The sequence below is a fragment of the Rhopilema esculentum genome, chromosome 1 (genome assembly GCF_057945365.1).
Source record: "Rhopilema esculentum isolate cy_ngs chromosome 1, ASM5794536v1, whole genome shotgun sequence".
Taxonomy (NCBI): Eukaryota; Metazoa; Cnidaria; class Scyphozoa; order Rhizostomeae; family Rhizostomatidae; genus Rhopilema; species Rhopilema esculentum.
Genome location: NC_142815.1, coordinates 2,616,916 through 2,635,358, shown reverse-complemented (window position 1 = coordinate 2,635,358; position 18,443 = coordinate 2,616,916). Strand labels below are relative to the sequence as shown.

At 37.7% G+C, this 18,443-nt stretch overlaps 1 protein-coding gene across 1 annotated transcript; it reads left to right on the top strand.

Moving 5' to 3' along the window:
* Positions 1-5,939: 5,939 nt before the first annotated feature.
* Positions 5,940-13,144, top strand: LOC135690319 (cysteine dioxygenase type 1). Its single transcript, XM_089116213.1, has 4 exons — positions 5,940-6,118; positions 11,323-11,400; positions 12,198-12,358; positions 12,969-13,144. The coding sequence occupies exons 1-4, from the start codon at positions 5,940-5,942 to the stop codon at positions 13,142-13,144; spliced, it is 594 nt and encodes a 197-aa protein (XP_088972339.1).
* Positions 13,145-18,443: the final 5,299 nt, after the last annotated feature.

The window sequence follows — 18,443 nt, the reverse complement described above, 5'->3', positions numbered from 1 at the left end:
GAAACAAAATTTGAAATAGAAGGCTTGTCGTGGCCTAGACTGAGGTAGCCTGTGCTCCAGACCCCCAACCTGAAGGAAGAGGTATGGAGTATGGAAGTCTGGGGGCACTGGCTAGGCTGTGATTGATGACGTAATTGGATCTTCCGTGCAACCACTAACGTATTATCTTACGCAGTGTTTTGACAATATTTATATATTTTCCTGCCCAGGGCCTTTTCAAACATGCTAGCTAAAGGGCATGTTGTGAAAAGGTTTCAGACTGAAATTCAAAGTCCAGGTCGGCCTGGATAGAAAGTATTGGTAAACTTGACTAGTTATGCGTTCCTCAAGGAGTCTTTGATGACTGAAATGGATATTAGATATTAGACATATTCAAATTCAAATATCTCATTTCACAGCAATTTATTACATTGTTACATTACAAAACTTCCTACTGCTAAATTTAAGCTGATTAAATAACAGGAAGTATATATTTACATATTTCATAGCAGTAACTATTACAAATGAAAGCTGTAGGACATGTGAAAAAAACCCACTCGACATATCTAGCCACATGCTCTTGTTTGACATGAGTTTCTGTAGTCTTAAAATAGGAAATTGATTTGTTAACTCTAGAGGTCGAAATTAAAGTGTTGTCTTCCTTCCTGGAAAACTATCTGAACATTCACCACTTTCAAAGAGCCTTAAAACTAGCTTATTACAATTGTTGCTCTTAATAAAAAAGGCAAGAAAGTTGTCCATGGATGGCGGGTCAATTTTCCGAAAGTAGAAAGAGCTGTTGTCACTCCTAGAGCTCCTTGCTGTCTTAATTTTGGCGTTGCATCCCTGATTTTCTCCCCTCAAAAGGCGATTGTATCCTTGGCACCCATAGCCCAGACAATATAGCGATCATATGGCCTAAAACAGCGGGGAAGGCCAAAGAAATGTAAAGGAAACTAATGAGCCCCACCCAAACCCCAACCTAATTTCCTTTGCTTTCTGTCGGAAGCTTTCAGAACTGTCCAGATGACGAAGAAATCTTTTTCGGACACTGTAGAAGATACCTATTATCATGCAATCAAGAAGTTACATTTTCAGAAATAAAATCCTTTATGACACAGTGGACCCCGCTCAGAGTCACCCACATTAAAGTAACGCTACGCTTTACAGTAAGATAGATTTTAGGTCCAAATATGTTTATTTAAGCTCCACTCACAGTCAAACTCCGCTTACTGTCAGAGTATCCCAAGCAACACTTGGTGTGATTATAAACGAGGTGTACTCTATAACAACAAATCGTTTGATATCAAGATAAAATGATAGAGCTGCTATTTTTTGTAGTTCTATTATAAATAGCTCCATTATTTTACCTTGTTGATATGCATTTTAGGTACCTCGACAATCCCCCCTCCCCTCCCCCCCCCACGGTGTAGTAGGCTTAACGTAACTGTAACCTCGTAATAGTTTAACCTCATAATCATATGTGTTTAAGTCGTATAGTTCCTTTGTGTTCAGATAAGTCATTCGCTAACCTCACGCACGAGTCGCACCTTATTCTTCTTACAGGATATATTGTGTCCTATAACTCCGGCGTCTCCACTCTCACTATGTGGTGTGCCCAAGCTCATCGGAGAGACCTTAAAAAGACCCATTTCTATAACTATTATGTGAACTTTTTATACCCTCCCTCTTTTCATTGAGAAATTTTATACCCCCCTGGCGCCGCCACAGCTTTAAACAAAAGACAAAGTGAGAAGAAGTTCCTGCACTGCTACTCTAAAATTCTGTCACACTATTTTGTCCAAAGCTACTTTAATTTGAGAAGGCCGAAATCCTAGTTATTTGATTTCATTTTTATAGGTCTCAAGGTGTGTCTAGAACGAACATGCCAACTTTCTATTATAAATTGCAAATGAACTTACTTACTAAAGTATCAATTTCTTCTAAATGCTGCATTGCGTCACATTAAGGTGGTACTCTTGAGTCACATTAAGGTGGTACTCTTGAGTCACACAGTTAAGATGGTACTCTTTGAGTATCATAATCATGCTAATGACCAAATTACATGAAGTAATTGGGCTCATGTATCGGATGCAGAGGTGTGGTGCTGGAGGGGGGGAGGCTCAGGGGGGCTGAGCCCTCCTTGTTATTTTGATAGCACTACATCACTGATCAGATGCTATCAGCAAAGGGGAATCTTGGCATAGAATGGTTTTGAATTACAGCTGATTTCAGTTCGTTTCTCCCCTTTCCTAGGTTTGAGGGAATTAGCATCACCATACCAGAGGTTTTCCAGATGAGCTTGGGTACACAGCTGCATGAGAGTGGACACGATTAGCCTGCGTGCAGAGTCTACACGCAGGCTAGGACACGCTAGGCTTCTCACAGCCTATGCTTGCATTACCTTGTCCATAAACCTTGCACAGGAGCAGTCACCTTGGCTTTAAATTTAAAAATAGTCTTTGCAATTCAAGGTTATCAGTTTCCATGAATAGCAGAAAATATCTTCATGATTGTCATTTAATTCGTTTGAAATATCAAAATGTTATTTTCAGCAATTGGAAGTTAATATTCTCGTAGGATCAATAGAAATATGAAGATGTGAATGTAATGTGATCTTATTCAAATGACTTGGTTTAATGGATTAAGATTTTCCTGGGCGTCTTTCAAACGACTGGGGATGTTGGCTAGGACGGACTTAAACAGCAATGATTTGTGGGGGGGGGGGGATGTTGGGCACTAATTTGATTTTGGTACCACACTTTTCAGGTCACTGGTAAATGATTGAAATGCCCATTTTAAAAATTCAATTTTAAACTTTGAGGTAAAGAAGAAGATCTTCTTCTTCGGGTGTCTTATCCGATCCGGACTTTGGCGACCATCGTTGGAAAGTAATTTACGGTACCTGTCACAGTTGTCCCACTGTTGTCACATTTGTAATGACCGGTTTTTCAAAAACGTTTAGGCCCGTAACTTTCGTCATACATCAGGTACCTCAGATGTCAATGCACCAAGTACCTACATCAGGTACCTCAGATGTCAGTGGTTTTGGTTTTGAGGTATCATCAAGTAATGACGTCACTTTGACCGGCCCAAGTTTTGGCACTTTTTCAATACTGTATCCTATATAGCCACGGTACACTTCCTATACACAATATAGGTATAGACTGCATTTCCTAATGGCTTTTCCGGAAGTAACTCCACCAGTGGCGTACCCAGGGCTGCAGAAAGTGGGGGAGGGGGGATTTTTCTGGGACCACGCCCTTCAAACACTCGCAAATGCGAGGAAACGCCCTTTTTTGCAAAATGTTCCCCCATTATTTGATTCATGTTAGCTACGGTAAATAGCAAAGCATTTTACAATTGTTATTGACACAAGCATACAGTATACTACCCCCAATGAGTTTTACATCATTCTTGGACAAATCTTGAGGACCATCTTTTAGAAAAGTGGGGAGGTCCGGACCCCCCTTGGGTACGCCACTGAACTCCACTGCGCCTAGTCTAATGCATTTACTAAGGCTAGTGATGTATGTGAACTTTGGTCGTCCTTTGCTCCGTTCACCTTCAATCTTGCCGTGAGTACTAAATTTTCGATTTTTTCTTCGCGCATGACATGAACCAGGAATCTGAGTTGTCTTTGACGGATGTCTTTCATTAGGTTTCTTTCAGATGTCACTTTTCTGAGAACTTCTTCGTTTGATATGTGATCTGTCTATGACATCCTTATCATTCGTCTATAGGACCATATTTCTACAACCTTCAATCTGTTCTCCAATTTTGGTGATATGGTCGAGCACCCGCTACCATAAAGTAGGACAGAATGTACGTAGAATTTAAGTAGTTTGTTTTTATGCTCATTTTTCTATCTTTAAAAATATTTCCTAATTTTTGAAAGTTTTGTTTTGCCATGGCAATTCTTGAAAATGGCTTTGAAAAAATCAAACATTGAGTAAACTAAAGCTTTTCATCTGACACTTTTCAGAGTTTAAAACGTTAGAACATAGACCGAAACTCTACGCTAGGAAAAATATATACCCAGTTGTGGATCGAGATAGGCCAATCTCATGGCAATTCTCTTCTTTATTTCAGTATCACATTTGCTATCTTATGTGGAAGAAGATAACCTGAAAGAAGATAAGAATTATGGAATCAACTAAATTCTTGCCGTTCCTTTGCTACTATTGACTACCAAAAATGATTTCAACCGATAGAAGTAAAATTTACCGAGGGAAACAGCAATATTGGGGATTTTGCACCCCCTACACCCTTGCTAAATCCCTCCCTGGATTTTGGTTATCAAATTTTGGTGACAATTCATCCACTGTTTTTTTGAACAACAGTGAATTCTGATTGCCGATTTTTCTTCTCATAAGAAAGATTCCATTTTTTGCCAGCCTGAAGTTACAAAGTCGATAATCTAGAGCCTAAACTACAAGAGCTACTCATTTATAATACAAAACTGAGGTTTCTCCATGGATTCAAATTGGTTTTTCCTCTCTTGATTATAATTTTGTACCCTGGGTACCAGAGGGTTATGAACCCGGGGATAAAGTAAGTAGCTCAAATTTTTTTCTGTAACAGGGCCCACGCCACCGGGGGGGGGGGGGGGGCAATGGCCCTCCACTTTTTGCGAAGCAAGTAGTTTTACCGCTGCAATGAAAGGGAAAAGAAACCTTGGCCCCCTACTTTTCTAGCCTTGGTCCCCCTAACTTCAAATTCGCGGCGTGGGCCCTATGTGACTAGTTTCTAACTATATTTCTGAGACTAAATAATATACAATTTGGTACCCGAAGTATCATTTCGGCGAATTTCCCTTGTTCGGTTCAATTGTACTTTTTCTTGTTCCAGAAACCTTTTCATCATTTTTTCACACACAACTTCAATTCTACAGTCTCGTTTTTCCAGTTCTTCCTGTCCCTGATCAAACCACAGAATTCAAACCTTTTGACCTTAGTTTCGTGGTTTAGAACAAAAATGTTGATTATATGATAAAAGAATGCCGGAAGATTTACAGGTTTTAACGTGAAAGTGATTGGGGGTTGAATGTAAAGATACACCCCGAATGATTTTGAAATCCTTATATGTTTTCAAATTTCATGTCGTCATAAAATGCACATCGCAAACGCCATCAGTATGAAAATTTTACCTGCGTTGAATTTTAGATACTGAATCAAAACTTGAATCATGCGAAGAAATCTTGTGAAATTCTGTTAATTATATTGTATGTATAAGTTCATACTTTTTGCTGAATATAAGGTTCCAGTTCGTGTAAAGTTTGACAGGAAGCTAAAATGATGCCTACGAAAGTAATCACAAATTTTTGAAACAATACAGAAGGTTTTAGATAAAAATATTAATGGATCTAGCGAGTGGTACACGTTTAGGGGGAGGGGGAGGGGGAGGGGGTGTATTCAGGACCGTTCTTAGCTATCGTGTGCGAGAGGGGTGGTAACTTTGTTTCAAAATTCTTCCCTTTTGTGCAGGGCCCATGCCAAGTTCTATAAATCGAATTGAATTTTGTGCTTCAAAACATGGTCTGTTTGGAAATATTTTGGTTTACCAAAACAGTGGAGGGGACATGGCCCCTCCGTCCCCCGGTGGTGTGGGCCCTGTTGTGGGCATTATTTCAGCTTCCTCTCAAACTCTACACGAACTAAAACTTTTAATTTAGCAAAAAATATCAACTTATGCATCAAAGCACCCCAAGAAAGCAACCCCCAAGCCCTTATATCGCTGAAACCTATGTATGAAAAATTGACCTCATTTTCTGACGCCATTGCTCATTAGAAATGGTGATTCCCTTTGTAATCAACCAATTATTTTACAGGAAATTGGTCACGTGGGTTGATTCATATATTATTCAGAATCGTATGAAGATCTACTACAGATTGGACTTGAAGCGTCCGGTGGTCGTTAGCTGGATTGGTAACACTTGAAAAATCGCCAATTTAACAAAAATGGAGCGAAGTATCACAGAAAATGATCAAAGCAGTATGACATTGCAAGAATTGATTGAAAAATTACACGTCATTTTCGCAGATGATCAGGTTAACGCAGATGAAGTTCACAGTGTTATGGAGTCGTACTCTTCTCAACGAAATGAGTGGCGAAAATTTGCATCTTTCGACCCGTACAGGTAATTTTATAACTGTTTATCGCGTTCCCTGCTTCTTATTTATGCATTCATCCATTGGTCATTAACAAAGAAATATTATAGTTTAAGCTGCAATTTTCGTGCGTGAAAGCATGGTTTTGAAATGATTTTAAAGAAAACAGAGCAACCTTAATTATGTCCATATTACGTAAAACGACGTCGTTAGGCCTAATCTTTGATAAAACAACATCGCAAGGCCTAATTGTAATTTTTTCCACGTTTCTACTCAATAAAAAAGCCTCTGTCTTAAAATTTCGTGACACCAAACTTAATATAGGCGGGCAGTGCATTATGTCGGCAAGAGGGCTCTTTTGTGCCATGAACAATGTTTGGTCAGAAGGATAGATCCCCCAAAGAAGAAAAACAAAAAAGACCTTCAAAGGAGACTTGTGTGTTATGATTTCATTCAAGATTATTTACAAGAAATATCCCACAAACCGTGACGATGTTTCGTTGTTTTGTAACGATCTTCATGTTGCAAGCAATACATTGACAAAACTGTCCTTATTATCGCCAATTTTATTGATCCTGTATCAACATTTGTGAGATCCATGGTTTTTCTTAATTATTAAAATGAACATGCTTGAATGGTTCTAACAGTTGATCGCACGTTTTTCGTTATATCCTTTATTCATAACAACAATGATAAGTTTTGTTGTTGTTTTATTGGTATAATTTCTTGATCGTCCCTCTCTGTCAGGGACCTGTGGCAATTTGCCCCCTCGCTTCTTGGTGGGCCAATCTATTTAAAGCACATATTCATTTTGATATATACACCTCTCTCCACACAGACAGTTGCTCTTTTGAGGCCTGGAAATGTGTCACCCCTTTGGAAAAATGCTTTTGCAGAAAGGAGAAGCTTTTAGCCATGCATGGGCTGTGTCAGCAAATACTTTAACTTTAATGCCAATATTGAGCATGGCTTTAGCATTTTGCTTAAGTAAATAAATAAGAATTAAGTTGGCCACTACAAAGTGAGAAAATGGGAGGCTAGAAAACCAGTAACTCAACCTGCCCTGACAGGTGAAAGATTTTCCATCACAATAAACTACCTAATCTGTCAGCACGCCTTGACAGCTAAGGGGTGCTAAAGGATGGTTCACCAACTTTGTCGCAAATGGACCCTGAACACACCCCCAAGCCCGTAGTCAGGCCTATGGGGTAGGGTTGGCAAACTACTCAAACCTGTTGCAGGCAGACGTTTCAGCAATAGTTCTTTTCAAGTTTTTGCTTAGCAGCGAATTTTTTTTTATTGCCAGGCACCATCCTAAATGTCCTAAATGGATAATAAGAGGGGACCCCAATAAACAATTTTCCTTCCGTCAGTATTAGCTTGACTCAAATTGTCATGGCAATCCGATGATAACAATGAAAAACACCATTAAAAATTTAGAGACAAAATTATCGGGGTGGCAAACAGCTAGTATGCTCTTGATCCAGGGTGGCAATGCCACCCCATGCCACCACTGCCTGCACATATGGGCCTGCACATATGGGCCTGCACATATGGGCCTGCACACCCCCCTCTTGGACACAATGGCTTGTGATGGTCCTGCTGTGACATCTTCCTTTTACATGGACAATCTTCCTATTGGTTTGAATTAATGACACTTAAATCTACTTTCAGAATCTAAGACACTTATCTCTTTGAACTGGTTGCCAGAAAAATTCCTTTGTTGTCTAGCAATTTATTATCACCTTCTGATATGATTGTTTCCCCAGACTTTCAGCTGACCTTATGTTTAAGCAGAAGGTCCTCAAGCGGAAGGGCAGAAGCCAAAAATTGGTTTTGAAATCTCGACCTTGAATCTAAGCCAATATGAAATTTCTAAACCAATTCAATGATGTTAATTGTTGTCTTAAAAAATGTTGCATATTATGAAAAATAAGCTTATTTTTAAGGTTATCCTTTGTTTTAAATCAGAAATTAAGAGGATTTCTTTGAAAATGAGAAGAATGCTTTGGACAAATGAATGAAACTGCTTTAAAAATAAGAAGATTTCAGCTTAATTTATTGTTGTATTGTGGCTATATTTGCTGAGCAAAAGGTCAAGAGAAGGTCCTAAAATCTTTTCCCACAAAGTAGTTGTTAAAAGATGTCTTTCCTTTTATCCTATCCTGAAGTGTGGTAGAATTTTGTTGTCATAACCCTTTACAGAAATCAAGCCAGGCACTGCGGAGCAAAAAGTGAGGCATTTAAAAAAGTGCAGGGCTAAAACCAAATAAAAAAGGACACGTTGTTCAATTCTTACTATTTTGGCTAAAGCCCCTACATACCCACCCCCTGTTCCGCTGTGTCTGTAAGAAATGGAAAAACTGGGATACATTGAACTCCCCTTATAGTCACTCCTCTTAAAGTCACACTGCTGGTTCCAGTCACATAAAATTTTGTCCTAAACATGCAAAACTTTGAAATTAAAGGCAATCTGTCTTGTTGTGGATTGGTTAATGAGAACAATAGCTGGAAAAATAGCCTAAACACGATTCCAGTGCTCCGCCATATTTTTTACAATGCGATAAATTTTACAATGCCAAGGAGGACTGGAAAAAATAAAAATTGCTTTGTTCTTATAACCAATCAACGTCATGAATGATTGCCCTTAAGCTCTGTTTTTTGTCACACTCTGCCCAGGTCTTGTTGTAAAACTTTGGTGCGAGAATAAATGCCTGAGCTAAGATGTCTAGTTTTTCAACAAAGTGAGACAGAGCTGTTGACTTTGATTATGACCTTGATATTGATAGCAAAGGTCCTTTCTATAATGTGTTATCAACCTTAAAATTGGTCAGCAGTGGTGTTTTGTGTTACAAAAGAGCTTTTATCAAAACTTGAAATCATAAGCATTTTACTAATCTCTGTTTTGTCCTTATTGTTGTTTTTTTGGTGAGGCATTTGATAAATTGTGAGGAAATTTTAAAAATAGATCAATGAGCAACATGTCTCCGCATGTAACCTAACTCAAGACTACTAGACTGAAAATTAATACTACTGGCTGGCTTAAGAAAAAACCCAGATCTTTGCTTGCTCATATGAAATTTCACTATGAAATAAGAGCTCCCTGCCAAGCATTAATTTCTATCTAAACCTAATATTGGATGACCAATTGACATTTGCCTAAATCAATTTAAATAGCAAAGATTTAAAGTTTAACTAGGACAAAGATAAAAAGAGCAGTGGTTGCGAGGCTATAGCCAGTGGTGGCGCCAGGGGAGGGCTAGGGGGGGCTACAGCCCCTCCGTCGGAAGCATCTAGCCCCCCATCGGAGGAAATTTTAGGTTATTGTCGGAGCAAATTTGACAAAAAAAGTACGAAAACTGCTTATTTCAGTCATTTTAGCCTCCTGTTGGAAGCTCCAGCCCCTCTGTCGGAAGATATCTGGCGCCACCTCTGGCTATAGCCCCCCCCCCTCCTAATGCATCATATCTGTCAGCAAGTTTTGCTACTTTTTTGGAATTTTGAAGATGATTGTATCTTTAAACCCCCAAATTTAACTCACTCTGCACCCCAGGTAACGTTCATTTCCCCCTATTTCTGGTGTCACCGATTAGCCTCACGAATAATTTTAAAAGAGATATACAGGAGGTTTTTGTTGATGTATGTGTAATTTGATATCGCGTGTCAACTTTGTTTACTTTAAGATAAAAATGCGTGACCTATTTGTTTTTGTTTTCATACCAAAGATCTCGCGTATGCATGTAAGGATTTGCGAAATAAAAGGCCACCCGTCGGCCATTTTGAACACACCCTCCACATTCCCTTTACGATTGTTCCTTGTCAGCATGTCATCGTTTCCTATTGTTTTCCGATTCCGTGTTGTGTTTGAACATTTGCTTCTTGGAAAGGAAATGACAAACGAATGGTTCTCGAATTTCGAGGACCCCTTCTTAAGTAAAGGGGTCGTCAAAATAATCGGGGGAAGGGAGTCAATGAGCATTTAATTAAAAATTTGAATTGTAAAACATTCTATTTCAGTTTTCATGATTTGAAATTCTACAACATACAATCGATGTTATTTCAGACATTTGATAACATTTATTCTCCCAAAAGCCAGATCTATTCTTCTCCTTTTCCTCGCCCACGCCTCGCAACTCATTATTCACTCCAACATTTTAAATCCACTCTCTTTTGTCTTTCCCCAGTATTTTCCCCGCTGATTCTACGACATATTCCGGATAGGCCAATTGTTCATGAAACCATCTGTTTTCATGCCCGGACTAGATCCTCGAAATTCCTGTTTTTCATCTGGCAGCCCTTCAATTGTGGAATTTTGTTGTGTTTTTAGTATCTGCTGCCGCGTGAATTAATCTAATTCTCTTAATAAAGTATTTTTTTCAAGTTTGGATCCGATCGTTTCGAGTTTGAGCTTGCATACGGGGTCTTGAAAGACCGCATGCAATCCACTTAGGCCGATTGCCAAATTGTTAATGTTTTTAGCGCGGTTTTTAGCGTTCAGCAGTAATTTTCTTTGAAAAACATGGAATGAAATCTCGCATTTGAATTCAACAACCCGCCAAATGCTACAATCTCAAACAAAATCCATCGCTTGCAAATATTTACAAGTTTTTTCAAACCGGTTTTCAGAAATGTTAGGCAACCTACCGCAAGAGGGACATCCCCCTATTGTTAACTGGATTCAGCAGGTTGGCGCGAATGTCTGGCGAAGTGAAAAAACCAGTAAATATAAATCGATAAATAGAATGTGTTGACTGAAAAAATTATGGGGATTTACCGGTTTTATACTTGTTTGAGCCTATAAGATAAAAGGCTGTTTGATGAATTTTAAAATTCGGAGGGGGCAGATGTGTAGATCTGGGGTGGGGTCTCAGGGGGATGTGGACAGGGCTCGCTCGAAAATAGCTTTTTTCTACTTTTTTCTATTAATATTTTAGACCACACCCTGCTTACTACCAGAAAACGCCCTTTTACCAACACGGAGGGCGCCCACTACTAACATTTAGTTACGCAGAGACAGTTTAAAAATCATAGGATTTCACTGCTAAAAGTACGCTACAAAATATTACCCCTTCCCGATATTTTCTCATCGAATTTAGATGAAATTAGGGAGGGGACGCCTCCCTCCCAGCCTGTCCCCCCGTGGCGCCGCTACTTGATGCTAAGAACACCTGTCCTTCTCTTTGGAATTCCCTTTAGACATCAAAGATCTCAAAAATTTATTGCTTTCTTCCAGATATACCAGAAATTTGGTTGATGAAGGAAATGGAAAATTCAACCTGATTGTGCTGTGTTGGGGTGAAGGCCAGGGAAGGTATGTCTCTGTGGCACAATGCCTCTTGTGAGCCTGTCTCTGAATTTCTGGCATTCTTTGCAGGCGTGTGTTTTTGTCTTCATTTCCGTACAGAATTCTATATTGTGTAGTGTATATCTGTTTAGATAAAATATTTATTGGTTTAAAAAAGCACTATTTTTAAGAACACTGACTCGATTTTCCGAAAAATTAAGAACAGTGTATGAACTTGGACAAGATGAAAATTTCAACAACAAATTATTTTTGAGAAATTCCTCCCTTTGTAGCAAAACAGTGCAGATTTTATAAGCTTATTTACCGTGCTACCAACAATGTTGTGTACAACTACACTCATTTTTTTTATAAGAAACTGGCTGTAAGAAATGAGTTCTGGACAGTCAGAAAAAATTAAGAGACTTCAGTACTCGAAGCAAAAAAATTGAGAAACTATTAAATCGTGATAAAACTGAGAACAAGGAAATTTTGTAAAATCAAAGAACACGATTGCCCTGTCGGCCCAGAACTTAAGACACAAGGGATAAAAATATACTTCCCACATCCAAATACAGCATCGGAACGGAAGCGAATCTCTTAATGTGATAAAAAGGTCACAAACATTTCATAACATCATTCATGACATCATAATTAAGAAACTCTTAAGAAACATTGAGATTTGAAATTTCCAGAACAATAAAAAACTGGAGTACTCAACATCGACCTTTATTTCTTATAAAAAATGAGTGAATTATTTAGTGGTCTTTAAAATAATTTATAATATAAAATTGTGGAAAATTCAATGTGAAAATTTATTTTGCCAGTGGAATCCACGACCATTCCGACGCTCACTGCTTCATGAAGGTCCTTGATGGTGAGCTGCAAGAGACACTTTACGGTTGGCCGCAAGATGGAATTGAAAACGAGAAGATGGATCCACTCAGGAAAAATATTTACAGGCGAAATCAAGTTGCATACATAAATGGTAAGGAAGCCTAGGAATTTGTTAATAACGAATAACGAATCACTTTCATCAATCAAACATCAACTTTCTCAACAGTCATATTCTCATTTATCATAATCAATCAACATCAGTCAATCGTATATCATTGAACAATCATTCACGATGATCAATTAATCAACAGTAATCATCAATCAATTATCAGTCAGTCATACTATTACAGCCAGTCAGTTATTAGAGTCAATCAATCAGTCAATCAAACAGTTATCAGTCAATCATATTCATCAATCAATCAATCAACCATGATCATCAGTCAATCATGATCATCCATCCATCAGTCATGATCATCCATCCATCATCACCAATCAATCAATTTTAATGATCAGTCAATCATAATCATCAACCAAACATAATCATCAACCAAACATAATCATCCATCAATCATGATCATCAATCCAACGTAATCAATCATTTAACCATCATAATAATCTTAATTAATCACCGAAATCATCGATGATCATCATCAGCCATCAGGCATTATCAACACCAACACCAACTTCCCTCAATTTCCAATACAAGCGATGCCCTTCTTCTTAAACCCAGTAATTCACAATCTTTGTCAATTTATTCGCAGATTCTCTCGGCCTACATCGAGTAGAAAACCCAAGCCACACCAATCAAGCCGTCAGCCTCCACCTTTACTCGCCTCCCTTCAAAGCATGTCATTCATTCGATGAGAGGACTGGGAAGAAACGCTCGTGTCAAGTCACGTTTTGGAGTCAATATGGTGTCAGAACACCCTATGTATGAAAATATTCCTTTATATGCATGCTTTTTCGATTAGACATACCTGTGTGGCTTAAGTCATCTGTCCATCAATATCAGCCAATCAAAAAGCATTTGAGTGGTGTCATGCTCACTGATTGGTCAATCGTTGACTGACAGAATGCTTAGGCCAGTAAGTATCTGTAGATTGCCTTAAAGCAAGAGTGTAAAACTCAGTTGCACAGGAAGAAAGCCCCTTCATCATAGAAGAAAGCCCCCCTTACGAAAAAAGAAGACCCCCTGCCACCATTGATGAAAGCCCCTCATCATAGAATAAAGCCCCCCTTACGAAAAAAGAAGATCCCCTGCCACCATTGACGAAAGCCCCCTGTCACCATAGAAGAGACCGCCCCCCATCATAAAAGAAAGCCCTATCGCCAGGAGGAACTTACCCCTATCGTACCCCTATCGTACCCATACCCCTGTCTTCCTACCCCTATTAAATTTTCCACGAACGTCCCATGACATTTGCGTACCACCAGGTGTATTGAACCAGTGATATAGTTTATGCCTTAGCTCACATATGCCTTAGAGCAAAGAACAATGAGTTTCAGTATAGGGGAGAAGTGTGTCCAGTTGGGTAGCAGACTAATTTGATGAACATTTTTGAATGAGCTCTGGTCTTTAAAGGCATTTGAAACAGGTAAAAGTGGCTGTAACCTGTTTGACCAATCGAATTGTGCACAGAGAAAAACACGTGCACAGTTTCTGCCTTTCTGCAAATCGGTGAAATCCTAGAGCAGCGCTCCGTTGTTTCACCTGAGCAGCTTTCGATTCCTTTCTTGTGCGCGTGCTCTGATCAATTTGGCCTAAGTTGTTTTTGGATTCGCTGTACTTATGTATGTCAAATGCCTTGTCCACCCAATTCTTCGAAATCTTAGGGTCCTTCAGGTCCATTTCTTTCCTGTCCCATCCCTGCAAATATAAAAAACCTCAAAAATTTGTGGGTTCATTAGGCCTATCCCTGCAGATATAAAAAGACCTCAAAGATATGGCTTTCAAATTATTCAATTCAATTACTTTACCATGGAAGCAGTTTCCACAGCACAACTATTCCCAGTCAGTATGACACATTTCGTTTGCCACGAATATCCAATGACTCTTTTCTTTTAGGGAAATTCCTGTGGATCGTATGTCTCTTGTGGCGAACAAAACTAAGAAGACATTCATACACAAAGTAGGTATACATATTTCTTTTTGCGTTCCTGAAGAAGTCATCACCGTAGAATAAAGCGAATAAACCTCAATTGTAGTCGTTTGATTTTCGAAAGAAAAGTATTCATTTATCAACGACGTTCCTAGTACAATTTTACTAAAATTCCTACTTATTTTCTATTATATTGCCAGCACGCAAGCTACAATCCCGGACAAAAATGTTGAGACAAAATGCAATTTTTGTAATTTTCTAATTTACCTCCCCCCCCCTTCCCCCCAAAGCAATGTTGGATTTGTAGTTCTATCATTTCTCTTTCAAAATCATGCATTCAAAATTGAATTGGGAGAGGGGGAAAAGTTATTTTTCAACTTCTTCAGTTGACTTCATCGTCAGGGTCTAAGTTTATTATCAATAGGTACGGTTAAGTCAAAGCAAGTCAAGCTATATGACAGCACCGTCCATGGACGTGTATTCAATATTACTGGTAGTAGTGTATAATATATAATCTACAGAATGATTTAATAGAATACACAAGCTACAACCATCCTAGAGCATGAACAGAAATTACAAAACACGACTGTTTATACTTGAAAATAAGAAACATTTTAATTTCAGGCCTAAGATTGTTTCTCATAAGATAGGTTTTGATAAAAATGAGGCCTGTTTTTTATACAAGGGGGCTTCTTATATGAGGATACTAACTGTATGCATTATCAACCAACGTGAATATTTTGCCTTGCAGATTACAATCGAGAATGGTTTTATTGATGTGTATTATACAGTTTGAGCCATGGGACAGTCAGTATATTGGAGAACCTTTGTTATAGCATAGGTCACATTGATCTCCTCATGCAGATGTTTGTGGAATTGAATTGAATTCTGTAGTTGTACAGAGCGAGTCTTCTGTAAGGTTCTGGAAAGTTCTTTCCCAATTTGTTATTGTCTTCGTAGCAGAAGAATGTAAATGAATTTTTCATGGCCTAAATTCAGTGTTTAGATTGTAACGCAATTGAAATGCACGGTATTAGCCATGGTATTCTTGAAATACCATGAAAATACAATGAGCCACTTTCAAGTCGCTTTAAATCCCGCGAGTTACATTTACAGTTACAGTAACTACCGCGTAAATGCATATTTATGGCCTAAATCCAACGTTAAAAAACTAACGAAATAAGAGCTCACGGTAGTAACTATTGTATGCTTCAAGATACCACGAAATACCATAAAATACTACGAGTTACTTTAAAGTAACTTCAACTACCATGAATCTACGTAAGATACGCTAAAACAGTCTTATAATTATCTATATTACTGAAACATTGAAATATTATCAATTTTTCTTAAAAATAACTTTTCTTAAAAATGTAAAACAACGGAAAACCTTTGAATACCACGAAATACCTTGAGATGTATTGAAAAACCCTCAAATTACCCCCAAAATACCACGGTATACCATAGAATACCCAGAAATACCATAACATTACTCGAAATATTATTGTTTGAACTTTGTCTAAGGCCAAACGGATGAATAACAGTGAAGGATGTAAATTGGTTTTAGAAAATAGCTTTGGCAACCGTGCCTAAATTGGTTGTCTTACAATGCGTTTTTGCCGTGCTTTTGTAAAAAGAGAATTCTATACAGGGCTTCTATAGAAGAACCTCGAATGCCTATATGACATGAAATTATATCAGAGCATTTTTCAAATCAATGCATGTGATATTTTCAGCATTTTAAGCATAATTTGAAGGCGCAGGGTTGTTAAAAACAGAATACACTGTCAGAGACCCAATTTACAGTACAAAAAACGAATATAATTCTAGCTAGCAACAGCATAGGACCTTGGAAGCACCCTTGAGGAGGTCCCCCAAGTTTTTGATGAATTGCTACCCTTTTTATGAAAAGCGCTCTTGTTTTCCTGAAAAGTTCCCCTTTTGCGTGTCTCTCGAAAATTCGAATTATTCTATAATTCAAAAATATGCCCCATTCATCGTGCCCCCATTTTTTCATTACCCTCCCTTTCCCTCACTTGCTTTATTTTTTGTGCCAGCAAATAAGAAAGTCAGCCTTGAATCACATCGAATTTTTGCTACCTGACCTTTCCTTAAGAATTCTAAGCTAAGCTTTGCAATTAGAAACTCTTGAATCACTCGACTTACATAACTAAAGTATTTCATGTAGAAGGCTAGATATTCACGTTTCATACCCCCGGAATATGATAAAAAGTATTTGTAGATTATTGCTTCGTAGTTATTTAACCGGGTGTCAATTATTTAGCTATAGCTTGTGTTATTTCTATATTCAAATAGTTAGTGTTCTTTGTGTTTTTAGCTTAGGAAAGTAGGATTATATTTGATAGCTGCTATGCAGTAGAAACCCGTATAAAAAACCTAGGTTTTTTTCTGGCAGCCTGAATAGGTTCTTAATTAACAGGTTGCTATTCTAAATTCCAGTCTAAAAGGTTCTTAACGAGGTTTTATATACGTACAGGCCTCACACACATTGACAATGTTTTCCACCGCAAGAATTCTAACGGTTTTGTTCGATTGTCCAATTAGAATGCAACATTCCATAACCTGATTTACTCTAAGCTGATTTAATTTGACAGTCTGAATAGGGTCTAAAAATACCATTCTAAAAAACCCTTTTTTATTTATATAAGAACCTTTCCACATTTTAGCCTTTTGGGGGTTCTTAATTATAGGGTTTTACAGATTAAACTTCAGCCTCAAGGTTCTTATAAAAAACAGGCTCAAAAAACGGGTTTTTACTGTATTTCACTTCCTAGTACAGTAGCAAGTCGCTATGACAACAAGCCTCTTTTTAAGTTGGAAACGAGGTTGTTATTGTAATTGATTAATTTTTCTATAATTTTGTCACAAGTTGTGATCCAGTTAATTTTTCCGTTCACAGCATTCTGCGATATTAATGTGGCCTAAGAATAAATGTGCAAATTTATGTAGCATTTCGCCCAATTTTCGCCAATGACGGGCATTTCCTAATGAATAATTTTTGTATCAAAATTTCCTTTTGCTTTAGTCTTGAGTTTTAAGTCTACGCGATGTACCGTTCGCAATTGCCACCTTTAATCGAAACACCGCCGAATTTTCTGGCTTTCGCCTAAAGTTCTTCCTTTCAATTTCATTCACGAATTATCATGAAAAGTCATTGAGGTATTCCCCATTTGCTTCCTTTTGACATTTCAAATTTTATTCTCGAATTTTATTCAAAATATTATCATTTATTTCAAGATTTGTTCGCCGCAAAAGCTCCAAATACTTACAATTTTATTGCTCTCAAAATTTCATTTTTCCCGCAAATTATCTGATATATCAATTTATTGATTTATTTTTAGTTCTTTTGCTCCTGAAGTTTAGAATTTGACGCAAAATCTTTTTACATCTACTTCAAAGAGATGTCGTTATTATCTTATGTTAGAGTGTTTAGTTATATTAAAAATGAATGATACTACACTGTTGTCTACTTCCTTGTTTCCTTTTCCTGGAATTTGATATCAATATTTGTTCTCTTCTTAGAATTACTTATCACTGTTTATATAGTTCTCAAATGATAAGCAATATATTCAGGAACAAAGCATTACGACGACGAGAATCAACTGTAATGAGATAAAATTTTCAAGATAAATTTAATTTAATCATATTCGTTTTATTATTTATTGCAAGATTCAAAGAATCCGGGGGACAGCCTGTCCTGCGGTTCTTCCTTCTAACACATTTTTAAATGATGAAGTCATAAAAATTAGTTTAGAATTTTGTCAATGTTGAAATAAGAAAAAAGTTGAGATGCTTTAGCATCAAATTATCAAGTTCTAATTAAAAAATTAGTGCGATTCCTCAATTTAGGTTGAATTTTCCTATCGAGTGTCCTTTTGCCAAAACTTTTTACCATGACTAAGGGCCGTGTTACATGCTGTAAAATTGAATTCAACGGCTCGCAGTTCAAAAACTTTATTTCAGTGGAAGAGCAAGCAAGAAAATAGTTCAATGGCCCCCTGCCCCCCTTCTGATTCAAAGATGTCTGTTACCCCAAAATTGTGTCTGTTTAGTCAGAATGACATTCTATTGTTCAAACTTACTTGTGATTGGCTAAGCCGAAACAATAAAGATGTT

Bases quoted from the DNA above. Each gene is read 5' to 3' on its own strand.
- LOC135690319 (XM_089116213.1), top strand. From the start codon at position 5,940: ATGGAGCGAAGTATCACAGAAAATGATCAAAGCAGTATGACATTGCAA. The intron at 6,119-11,322 runs GTAATTTTATAA...GCTTTCTTCCAG, and splicing joins GCATCTTTCGACCCGTACAG to ATATACCAGAAATTTGGTTG. The intron at 12,359-12,968 runs GTAAGGAAGCCT...ATTTATTCGCAG, and splicing joins TCAAGTTGCATACATAAATG to ATTCTCTCGGCCTACATCGA.